The 11,762-nt window shown below is 31.5% G+C and overlaps 1 protein-coding gene and 1 long non-coding RNA gene across 2 annotated transcripts; one reads left to right on the top strand and one right to left on the bottom strand.

Annotated features, from left to right (window-relative positions):
• Positions 1-853: 853 nt before the first annotated feature.
• On the top strand, positions 854-4,440 carry LOC149909591 (cytochrome P450 6k1-like). Its single transcript, XM_090119637.1, has 8 exons — positions 854-1,266; positions 1,604-1,759; positions 2,166-2,350; positions 2,983-3,143; positions 3,317-3,435; positions 3,517-3,622; positions 3,711-3,959; positions 4,179-4,440. Exons 1-8 carry the CDS (start codon positions 886-888, stop codon positions 4,334-4,336), a joined length of 1,515 nt encoding a protein of 504 aa, XP_089975763.1. The 5' UTR covers positions 854-885; the 3' UTR covers positions 4,337-4,440.
• Positions 4,441-8,032: 3,592 nt separating this feature from the next.
• Positions 8,033-9,232, bottom strand: LOC149909590 (uncharacterized). Its single transcript, XR_016458342.1, has 3 exons — positions 9,092-9,232; positions 8,769-8,942; positions 8,033-8,424 (listed from the first exon to the last, which is right to left on the bottom strand). It is a non-coding gene; the product is annotated as an uncharacterized LOC149909590 (long non-coding RNA).
• Positions 9,233-11,762: the final 2,530 nt, after the last annotated feature.

Here is an 11,762-nt window from a genome sequence, read left to right as displayed (position 1 = left end):
ATCAATAGTATACAATTTCCCCACCAAACCTGCAAGAGAGAGCTGCGAAGGGGAACACACCACGTCACTGTGAAATAGACGAAAAGCATTTGTTTTAACGGACATTTATTGTAATCGTAAAATTTTATCATTTGTACCTAATTTTTCTTTTTGTAACTTGGCACAGTAAAATGGCATAATTGGCTGAACATAAAAATATATTTTTGATAGATGTCACTCACAGGAGGTAGCCACCACAGGCCGAAAACATCTATCCGTGCTAAATGAAAGACCCTTTATTATTTGGCGCAAAACTAAAAAGAAAGGTATTACAAAAAATCAACATAAATAAAAAGATAAATAAATGGTGTCACTATTAGAACAAATAAAATAGATACACATTTTTCTTTGATGCGAATAACCTAAGATCATGTGATTACATGGTGATCACTATGTCACCAACACAGGTCACCAATCACACTGTATACAGACTACTCAATGATAAGTGATTTAAAATAACCGGTCATTGTTAGCCTATTTTTGTTAATTATTTATGATGGGCCTGTGTATATTTGAAGCAAAATGTCTGTTATTTTATCAAAAAGCTTTATTACATTGCATGCACAAGCATTTCATTATTTATTCCGACTAAAGATGAATATATAACTATTTAACTCGTAGAAAAAGGCACACATATGGGTGTCCAAATTGGAAATCTAACGCAGGATCTAACACCTAACCATTGCAGATCTGAAAATTAACGCATCAATAGCAAATGCCAAATTTATTATTCAATAACAAATATGGGTGGTCTGATATTAATGATAAACATTATTTAATGATATACATTAAAAGCCGGTCGTAAGCAAAGCCAGTAGCGCATTACAGAACGGTCCCTTGAGGAAAATGGACGTCAGCATGTTAAGTTTAATACTCCAGTGGTTATTATATATTACAGTGTTCGCTACAGCTGCATTTGTTTTGTTTGTTTATCGAAAATTTCAGTACTGGAAAGATCGCGGTATTATTTATGACGAGCCAACATTTCCCCTCGGTAACCTAGGATTTATTATGAGAAAAAGTTTTTTTGACTTTCTTTTCGCGTTAAAAGAAAAGTATCCAAGAGAGTATGTGGGAGCATTTTTTACTTGGAAGCCCGTTCTCTTTGTGAATACGCCGGAACTCGCGAGACGGGTTCTAGTGAAAGACCATGAATACTTTCAAGACAGATTTATATACTCCGGATATTCGGATCCTCTGGGTTCGTTAAACCTCTTCACCGTGAAGGTAAGTCAAATTGTTTCTATAAATTATGCAGTTTGATTGACTTGCTATTCCCGTTAAAGCAATTATGCCAATCCCAACAGGGGATGACAGGCGCTATTTAATTATCTCGAATTTAACAGACAAAGAAAACATTTCAATTAATGTGAAATGTTTGTTATTATCTTCTATCAAAAATTCTAAAACTTCATGAATAACTAACTTTCCCGCGGTGCGAGGCTCTTTTAGCGTAGATTTTGCCGGCAAAATAATTTCCAATGAATGAAATAAGTTTAAAAACGGAATATTATAAACTATGGTACTACCTAATATTTATTTTTATGAACCTATCTTAATTTAGAATCCAATATGGTCAGCTATGAGACACGAACTATCACCCATGTTTACATCGTTACGTTTGAAGAAGATCACAGAACTGATGAATATCAACTCAACGCAGCTAGTCAACAGGATTGAAAAACATTACATTAAGGAAAATAAAAGAGTAAACTTAAAGGTAAAGTATAAATTTTATTATATAAATACAAATTAGGTTGGACGAGAGATTAGTTTCCTTATACAATACACAATGGATGTATTGTTTAAGGAAACAATACATATGTCCATCATATTATGTCATTTAAAGCTCTACTTGTAAGTTCATATTAAAATGGATGGAAGTTATTACTTAACATAACACTTAAAATATGTATTGGATTGGTACATATTGAATGGCTCTCGTAAAAAAATTTCATCCCAAGTACAAAAATCAAGCCATATTCTGTGAAATTGTGAAATGGAATATTGTATAACAGAGTCCAAATAGAATTTATTTTAGTGTCTGGTATTATTTCCGGTATTGATATCGTACTGACCCTTTGTTACTGACTGTATTACGAATAAAGTTCTTCCTATTTATCTAGGAACTGTTTTCAATGTACACATCAGACACAGTGGCATATACCGTTTTCGGAATAAGGGTGAGCGCGCTCAACGACCATCTCTCGCCTTTATGGGTAATTACTAGCCACATGGTGAAATTTAACTTTTGGCGTGGTCTGGAGTTCGCCATGATATTTTTCATGCCCGCAATTGCATGCTTGTTAAGGTATGTTATGTTTATTCGGTTCAAATGAATGAAGGGCCGATTTTTTAATGCTTGGTTAAAACTTATCCGTCCAATAAAGTATTACACGATAATATTAAAATGTCACGTATACGGGCAATTAGAATATCTACGTTTTTAAAATGGTAGTTTTATACATTATTCGACGAATAAGTTTTAATCAAGGAATGAAAAATTAGCCCTTAGAATATTATAAAAAATAATTGAAAATATTTCCCCATAACATCAAAATTAAATGTCCTCATGTTCACATGATGTACGTAAGGTACTCTTGGGAATTAATTTTTATAGAAATACATAGTATAAAGTCTATTCAATGCCTACCTACGAAGGTATACTCGTTAATTCTTATATAAGATTCTATAATTAAACAATTAAAAAAGAAGAAACAGTGGAAAAAAATATTTACAGATTTTAATAGAAGTTATTGACGTCAACGTTGAGTCCGTAGCAAACAAAAATAAATACATATTTCCTTGATTTTTTTAAATAAATTTACTTTCTTCGAATTAATTTTATTCGATTTGTTTAACAGTTAAAAAAAATCTTCTGATCATTATAACATGAACTAATCTGTTTAATGTAGTGATGTAAATGTAATAATTTAATTACAGATTAAAGTTCTTCTCAGTTGTCGCTTCTAATTATATTAAAGAAATATTTTGGAATGTCGTCAACGAACGTAAATCAAAGGGAACGGACAGCGATAAGGATCTCGTTAATCATTTGCTGAAATTAAAGGAGAACCTCAAACTTCCCGCGAACACAGGAACTCGTAAGGATATTATTTTACAATTTTCCACTTCACATTAATTATTATAAATCACTTTCATATCACAAAATTGTATTCTTTTTTAAACAATAATTTCATCTCAAATATTACTCACCAAACATATAATATAGTTACATATTGTGGTGACTCTAGTACTTACATACCTACATTTTCAGAATTGGCTGACGACTTGATGTTAGCACAAGTTGCTATATTTATACTAGGCTCTATTGAAACTTCTTCAACCACACTTTCTTACTGCCTTCACGAACTTGCATACCACCCTGAAGAACAGGTAAATTTATAATAGCACTATAAAATAACTGCCACTGTGGCATGAAATTTAAAATAATCGCTTACTTTTTCCCGCCTGCAGGAAAAGTTATTCAAAGAGATCGACGAAGCGCATAAAACAACTGGAAAAGACATTTTAGAGTATGATGAACTAATGCAATTGAAATATTTATCTTCCTGCCTTCATGGTATGTCTTGTATTTTATTCGTCCTTTTTATTATTTGGTACTTAGATAGCTTTGGTAATTGTTTAACTTATATTCGATTATTTTTCAGAAACACTACGTAAATATCCACCAGTTCCTCACCTGGATAGAAAATGTAATAAGGAGTATAAACTTGACGATGACGTTACAATTGAAAAAGGCATACCAGTATTTGTAAATATAGTCGCAATACATTATGACGAAAAGATATTCCCTGAACCTGAAAAGTGGCGTCCCGAGAGAATGAACGCGTCGTCCGACAATGATAATCTTCAATTTACCTTCTTGCCTTTCGGAGAAGGACCTCGGTTTTGTATAGGTAAAATAATTAGCCTGTTATCATTTCACACAAAACAAAGTTAATTTAAGCGTGCGTGAACGTGACTACATTTATCAGCAATGATGTAATTAATTAGACTGTTTGACATTATTACATAATTTTTGTGATTTAGTAATCAATCAATTAATACTGTTAAAAACAATGTTTCATTACAAATTTAAGTATCTTTTTATATAATCGAAAAATTATTATTTACAGGAAAGCGATATGGAATGATGCAATTGCGAACAGCTTTGGCTCAGCTATTACGTAAATACAAATTGGAACCTGCTAGCCCTTATAAGGTGGAAAGCGATCCATACAGCGTAATTCTAGCGCCTGCCAACGGTGGCATTGTAAAATTTGTACCACGATAAATCTCTTGTCGAATTTAGCTGATGTTTATATGACATAGAAGATTATGTATGACTTTTGTGTATTTTGTACATTGAATAGTTTAATATAACCTATACAATGAATATTTGTTGTTTTTGTTTTGGTTTCCTATAAAAAGAATAATATAGATAGATGGATATTTAGACTACAATTCCGTTATCAAAGTTTGCGATCAAAACCTATGGTTAATTAAACGTTTCGTCTCATTAACTTCTGTGTTATAATCCGCAAACAGATAAAACTGTCAAATTATTAATGGAATGGAACCAACGAATTAAAAGATTAACATGCTGTTAGTTGTATTGTATGATAAAAAAATAGGTAAGGTTTTATCCATATTCAAAATATAATAATATAGTATTCTATCCTATCCTATCCTTCCTACTAGTCCTACTAATATTATAAATGCGAAAGTTTGTGAGAATGGATGTGTATGTGTATGTAATATGTATGTATGTTTGTTAATCTTTCACGCAAATACAATGAAAATTAGCACACATATAGATGGTAACTTGGATTAACATTTACGATAGATTTTACCCCGGAAATCCCACGGGAACGGGAACTATGCGGGGTTTTCTTTGAAAACGCGGGCGAAGCCGGGTGGAAAGCTAACTATGTAAACTTAAGTGTATAACAGTCGTTTAAAAATTTCCATAGTTTTTACGTAACTAATATTGAGATATATATTTTAATAGCTTTGATAATTTATCTAATAATAACAAAGATGATAAACAATCCTAATTTCTAAGTGCTACTAAACATCGTTATATTTAAAATTTTAAAACGCCTGGTTAAGATTTATAGCAATATCGTGGATCATTAAAAATAAAGTTATTTTTTAATAAATGGGAGTTGATACTGCTTTTTGTGTTGTGTCATATAAATATTATACATATATCTTTATTCAACGATCTTTTATTCGAATCGTCAGTATCCGGGTGGGATTCTAATGATAACGACAAACGATCACAAGATGGGCGCCGATTATATGATTTTCCAACTCTATGATTTTTCAACGATCCATTTCATGTACACGAATTGCGTAGGTATTATATTTTTGTGTTATTTTATTTTATTTTTCATTATATTAAACTAAACAATACTGTTTTTGATTTATAAGCTTAAGATGTTTCATTTTTATATTTTTGGTAATAATGCTGCCATAAAATAAAAATATTATGCACTAAAATTATTTTGACTTTTTAAACATAAAATACGTAATTCGGAACACGATGAAGTGTCACAGGAATCATCCTAAATGAAAAGGACTATAATGGATATCATATCTGGGGGGTAACCGGCATCTCTTATAGCAAGCTTATTATAACATTACTATGTCTTTTCGTACCGTGACACCCTTAACGCAAGCTTGTTGCAGCGTTAAACTGATTTTGTTTTTCTAGCAATTTTGATGACGTCACTCGTAATAGTTCACTCAATTATTGGGACCGGTGCGAACTGCGATCTATTTGACAATTTGACAGTTATCAGATAATAATAGAACTTTACATCGGCTTGTTCGAAGAAAAGGCTTCAAACCTTTTGATTTAAGAAGAATCGTGTACCTAAAATAGTAAACAAGTGCGTAATCGGGTTGACTTTAGAAACGTGCGGCACGAATTTCGGCGCGATTTTAATTTTTATCAATCGATAATGATGCCCCGAAACATACATTAGCGGCTTTTCGTGCGGAAACGTGTAATTACAGAGAAATCTTTTTTTTAATTTTTGAGATTATGTTCAAAATTGTTTGAGTTACATTGACAAAACTACAAGAATTGTGTTTGAAAGAGATAACAAATGTCTTAATGTACATATTAAAAACCATAGTTCATTCAAAAGCATGTTGCTGAGGGGACAACAATTCATACGGGTTATTGGCGAGCATAGCATATGATTGTTTGGGGCAATATGGGTATGTTCATAAAAAAGTTAATCACTCAGACCCAGACAACCCATTTGTTGCCTCTGACCCATTTGAGTCCCAGTGGCATGTTGTAAAAAGATTTTTTAAAAAAGATAACTATAACCACCCAGCAAACTTCGGTGATAATATTATAGAATATGTGGAGACGATGGGTGGAAATAAATAAAATGGATCCATTCATTGCCATTGTAAATTGTATCAAACATGTATACAAGATTTGAAAAATAATTATTTAAAAAAAATGTTTTTATTGTATGTAAGTATGTAAGTATATTGCACACAAATTGTTAATCACAGAACCGAATCTGTCCACCCCGATTCCACGTGGTACTTGTCTGTCATACACTAGAGTGTATTTAAAAAGTCGGAGGCGCGGAGGAGCGTGGCGCCCGCGTGTGCTGAGGAGCAGGCAGAGTCAAGCGAGCCGGAGTGGCTGAGGCTGGTCGCCAAAGGCGACCAAAAAGCCGAAGCTACGAAGGCGAGTGAAGACTCCTGCCTGCAACGAGGTACACGGGGGCAAGCGCCACGTTCTGCAGCGCCGGAGCAGTCAAGAAAGCCCATAATCTTCGTTATATTTCTAACTACATCACTACATAGTATAAAACAAAGTCACTTTCTCTATCCCTATGTCCCTTTGTATGCTTAAATCTTTCAAACTACGCAACGGATTTTGATGCGGTTTTTTTTAATAAATAGAGTGATTCAAGAGGAAGGTTTTAGTATATAATTTATTAGGTTTAAGTCAAAGCGGGCGAAGCCGCGGGCGGTAAGCTAGTATAAATATAATCTCAAAAAAAATAAAAAAAAAATAGAAGGGGGGGTTTCCTCACCCCCCCACTTTATAGGGGGTCTCCTCTTACCTCCCCCCTCCCTTTCCCTCCCCTCCCCCCCCTTAATTCGTGCCGCAAATTTCTAAAGAAATACCGCGTAATCATCACGAGTCCCTATGAGATATGGGGGCATCATATGAACAATTTGAAAATACAATATAACCTACAGATTTATCTGTGTAAGTACCATACCCAATGCAAATCTATTTAAAAATACGTCTGTTTATGTACACTTTCTCTACTTGTTATTTCTCTGTATAATAAAATGCAACTCTACAGTTTATTCCCTAAACATAAATTTTATCTAATACTTAATGTAAATCTATAAAAGATTGTTTATTATTTCTTCATGATTCAATATATTTCATCATGTTATTATTTACCTATATAGAATATAAGACTATAAAAGTAAATCTACACTCAAATACACTACCCATATTATACTTATCTAATCTGTTGTTAAGGATCTCATTTAATTTTGAGAAATAAAACCATTATTTATTTCCAGATTCTACAATCAATTCCGAGCACTAGGAATAAGATTACCCAGAGTAACCACATGGAAGCATTGATAGTATTCAAGAAGCCATAGTGCCAGCGCAACATGAATATATTTTTTTCAATAGGAAGCAATATCATACTTTAAATGTTTAAGTGCAATAAAAAACATTTATAAATCCAAAATCTTTATTTAGTCCTTTTTATTTATTTATTGACAAATCATTTGCTCCTTTACTTCTCTTGATATCATTTATATAAAAAAAAGAGTGATAAAACATGGAAGTATTCGAAATTAGATTCAATTCTATTTAGCTTAAATATTTATTAAAAACAATTAGGTAGATATATATAACTCAAATCCAAATTTGTAAGTAAATAGCATATTAAAAACATTAAGTTTTATTTATAGTACCAGCCTTTAAAACTTAAAATGCAATAAACAAAAACTTTATATTTACATCACAATGAATAATTCCTACACTAATAGATTAATGGTATTTATATTTTTATTTTAAATTTAAATCAATTATTGTATTTGCACAATAAAGAGTAGATAAATAATTTAAAAACTTGCAGCACTTATGTATACTTTTAATTTCATTTTTATTAAACTTAAATGAAAACAATGTAGGTACTATATTAAGGTACAATTAAATTTTTACATTTTCAGATGTATGATACAAATATGAATATTTTAAGTGTAGACATGGTGGCGCCTCCCCCAACTTGAAGTTCTCACTACCACATGATCATCTCCCAAGCCGGTACTTCCTTGTTCAATGTTTGGGCAAGCCGGCAATCAACACAACTGTGAAAGATAAATTGGATTTAAACTGATTCTTTGTTGCTTTAACATTTAATAAGTACATTTAATATGTTTACCTACTTTTATTATTAAAGGGCTTGTCATGGTGTATGTAAATGTCTAAAAAGAAGTTTTTTAAACAATGTCGGTATGGTTTGTTAAATACCTTATTTGTTAATAATTTTTCAAGTATTTCAACGTTTTAGTTGTTTATCTTGCAATTCTTAATATTGTATTAAAAAAAACTTAAATGTGTAGGTACAATGCCTTAGAAAACTTTTAATATAAGTAGCTTCTAACCAAACATAGATAAGTAGGTTTGCTTATAAATTAATATAAATATTTACTTTTGACCAGCTGCTCTAGTTTTTGTGAACTCCCAAATCATTTGCACTTATACTTTCAGAGAATTCTATCAACTTCGTCTCAGCATAACTTTTAACTCGTTGGGAGTTATTTATGTACCTTTGTCTTTGTAACTTCAGGGTCAAGGAGCTTCGCGCACTCTGTACAATGTTCTGCTGCAAGTTAAATAAAAATTACTTCAATTAACAATAATCAAAACAGACGAAATCATGCAAAAACCACTACTTTATTCGTAAAAATATATCTGTGTTATCATAAATCGTCCAATGTTTTAGATATATTTATTACTCGTATATTATCTTACCTTGCTATTTCAATTGCTCTTTCATGCCTCTTTCATGCATTCTTTAATGCATATTACTTATCTTTCGCAATTTTTCAATTTGATTTATCCAAATTTTAGATAATAATACGAGGACAGTGATTATGACATTTGGATTTTTGACGTTTAATTTTCAATCACCGCCATTTTTATAATAACAACCTTGTTTTGTTGAGTTCACAAAATAATCTTACTTTATTTTGGTACCGGGAGCCTTTTCAACATGATTACTATACGATTGCCTACAATGTCCAAAGAGCGAATGAATTCCGAAGTTTTGTCTATTTTTTTAAGATTAATGGCTTGGCTACGAGGCTTTTAGGCCAAGTCGTAATGATTTGTATCGAACATTAAACGTCAAAAATCAAAATGTCATGTCACTGTCCTAATAATTCATATTATTAACTAAAATTTCAGATAAACATAAACTTAAATATGTGAATCTCATCTCTGGATAAATGAGAAAGTGCGAAAAAGCAATATTGAAATAGCAAGGTAAGATAAAGTACGAGTAAGAACGATTTATGATAACAGACTACAGAGATATATTTTTACGAATAAAGTTTTGGTTTTTGCATGATTTCGTCTGTTTTGATTATTGTTACTTAATTGAAGTAATTTTTATTTAACTTACAGCAGAACATTGTGCAGAGTGCGCGAAGCTCCCTGACCCCGAAATTACAAAGACAAAGATAGGTACATGAATAACTCCCAACGAGGTAAAAGTTATGATGAGACGAAGTTGATAGAATTCTCTGCTGAAAGTTTAAGTGCAAATGATTTGGGAGTTCACAAAAACTAGATCAGCTGGTCAAAAGTAAATATTTATATTAATTTATAAGCAAACCTATCTATGTTTGGTTAGAAGCTACTTATATTAACAGTTTTGTAAGGAATTTCCTGTGGGAATTACACACCTACACATTTAACTTTTTTTTAATACAATATTAAGAATTGCAAGATAAACAACTAAAATGTTAAAATACTTGAAAAATGATTAACAAATAAAGTATTTATTATTGAACAAACTATACCGACATTGTTTAAAAAAACATCTTAAATTACATACACCATGACAAGCCCTTTAATAATAAAAGTAAACATATTAAATGTACTTGGGTCGATCAACTTTTAATGGTCCGACGGTACACGCATCATGTCCCTGAACGATAATTAATAAACATGAAATCAGAAAGAGTTAAATTGGTTTTAATTATATTCCTCTTAATATTTTCTAACATTATTGTGAACAATATTTTACTTGCTTTATTAATTTGTGCGTAGTTTCATGGTTGTCCAGAGACTAAATGCAATTTTCCAGTACTATCACATTTGTCCCCAAGCTACTATGCATAAACAAACTTCGCATCACGAACACATACTATCACGACCATAAATACCAAATAGACTTCTTGATTCAGTTCATGATTATTGACATAAAAACATACAAATATTTTTTTTTTATTGGATATAATACGTTTTTCAGGCATTTTACTTTTGTCCCCATAAATCATCTACATGGCACAGGTCTCACAGACAACCGTAATTTAGTTATGGAAACAAACCACAAATGGCGCGGTAGATTCCTAAACAACAAGCTAAACACAACAATTAACTGTCGGGCTCAAACGCCATTTTGATTTGTATAAAATCACGGCAACAGTCGTCCGAGCGATGTTGGTGAGTGTGGGGTGGCTTTATTGTCAGTCCGTCAGACAACTGTGATTAAAGCATAAGTACTTGATGCATTGTTATCAATTATACTACACGAGATGCGCTTTCGTCTATAATTTAGTGTGAGCTGAGATTAATATATAAAATAACAATAGTATTTGCTTGGCGGCTCAAAACGTTAAAAATGTCCCGCGGACAACCAGTCACTGGGCCAACCAAAGTGGTTGTACCATGGACAATTTGGTTGTACCTAGGACAATAATTATATAAAACTTATACTTTAACAGTTAAATAGTTCATGTTTTGTTTATTACTCGGCTGTTTCGGGAACACATTTTTATTACGCGATTTTATGTCTAGTTTAATTGTAATTTTAACATTTCAAAAATCAAGACGCTACTACTACAACTAAGATGTCCCCATATGAAAATCACATTATACTTCATTCATTCAGTTATATCGAGAATCAGTTCATTTTAATTAAGTAAAATCAATAATGCGATACGTAACAACCTCGCCTTAATAGTTTTTTTGTAAAAAATATCACTATTTCCGCTTTACTGAAACTTTTTTATATATGAAACATTATTTGGTTGTTCAAAAGACATCATTCGTTTCAATTTTAATAAAAATATTTCGTATTTTGGGTGTAAATAGAACAAATATCAAAATATTATTTATTATTTAATATTAGAAGAATTTGTTTTAATTCTTAAGGGAATTTAACATTTAAAAAAGTACTATTGTGTAAGTTGTCCAAAGGACATTATTTCCCGTGAATAGATCGGTTCGTGAAGGTAAATCCACAAATGTATTAAATCAACTGCACTGCTGCTTATATAATCTTAATCTACGAAGAATTATCTTCTAAATGAAATAGTAAAATGCTGAAAATTAAGTAAAAAAAAAAAATACGAGAAAATTATGATCGGGACCTTTAAAAATTGATTGACCCACTTATTAAATGTTAAAGCAACAA

The sequence above is a fragment of the Colias eurytheme genome, chromosome 3 (assembly GCF_061535395.1).
Source record: "Colias eurytheme isolate Ceu_HAF_F1 chromosome 3, ilColEury1 Martin Lab GWU primary, whole genome shotgun sequence".
NCBI classification, from domain to species: domain Eukaryota; kingdom Metazoa; phylum Arthropoda; class Insecta; order Lepidoptera; family Pieridae; genus Colias; species Colias eurytheme.
This window is presented reverse-complemented; position numbering and strand designations above follow the sequence as displayed.

Excerpts from the sequence above, each read along its gene's own strand:
- LOC149909591 (XM_090119637.1), top strand. The coding sequence starts at position 886 with ATGGACGTCAGCATGTTAAGTTTAATACTCCAGTGGTTATTATATATT. Across the intron at positions 3,144-3,316 it reads TCCCGCGAACACAGGAACTC|AATTGGCTGACGACTTGATG; the intron begins GTAAGGATATTA and ends CTACATTTTCAG. Across the intron at positions 3,436-3,516 it reads CATACCACCCTGAAGAACAG|GAAAAGTTATTCAAAGAGAT; the intron begins GTAAATTTATAA and ends TCCCGCCTGCAG.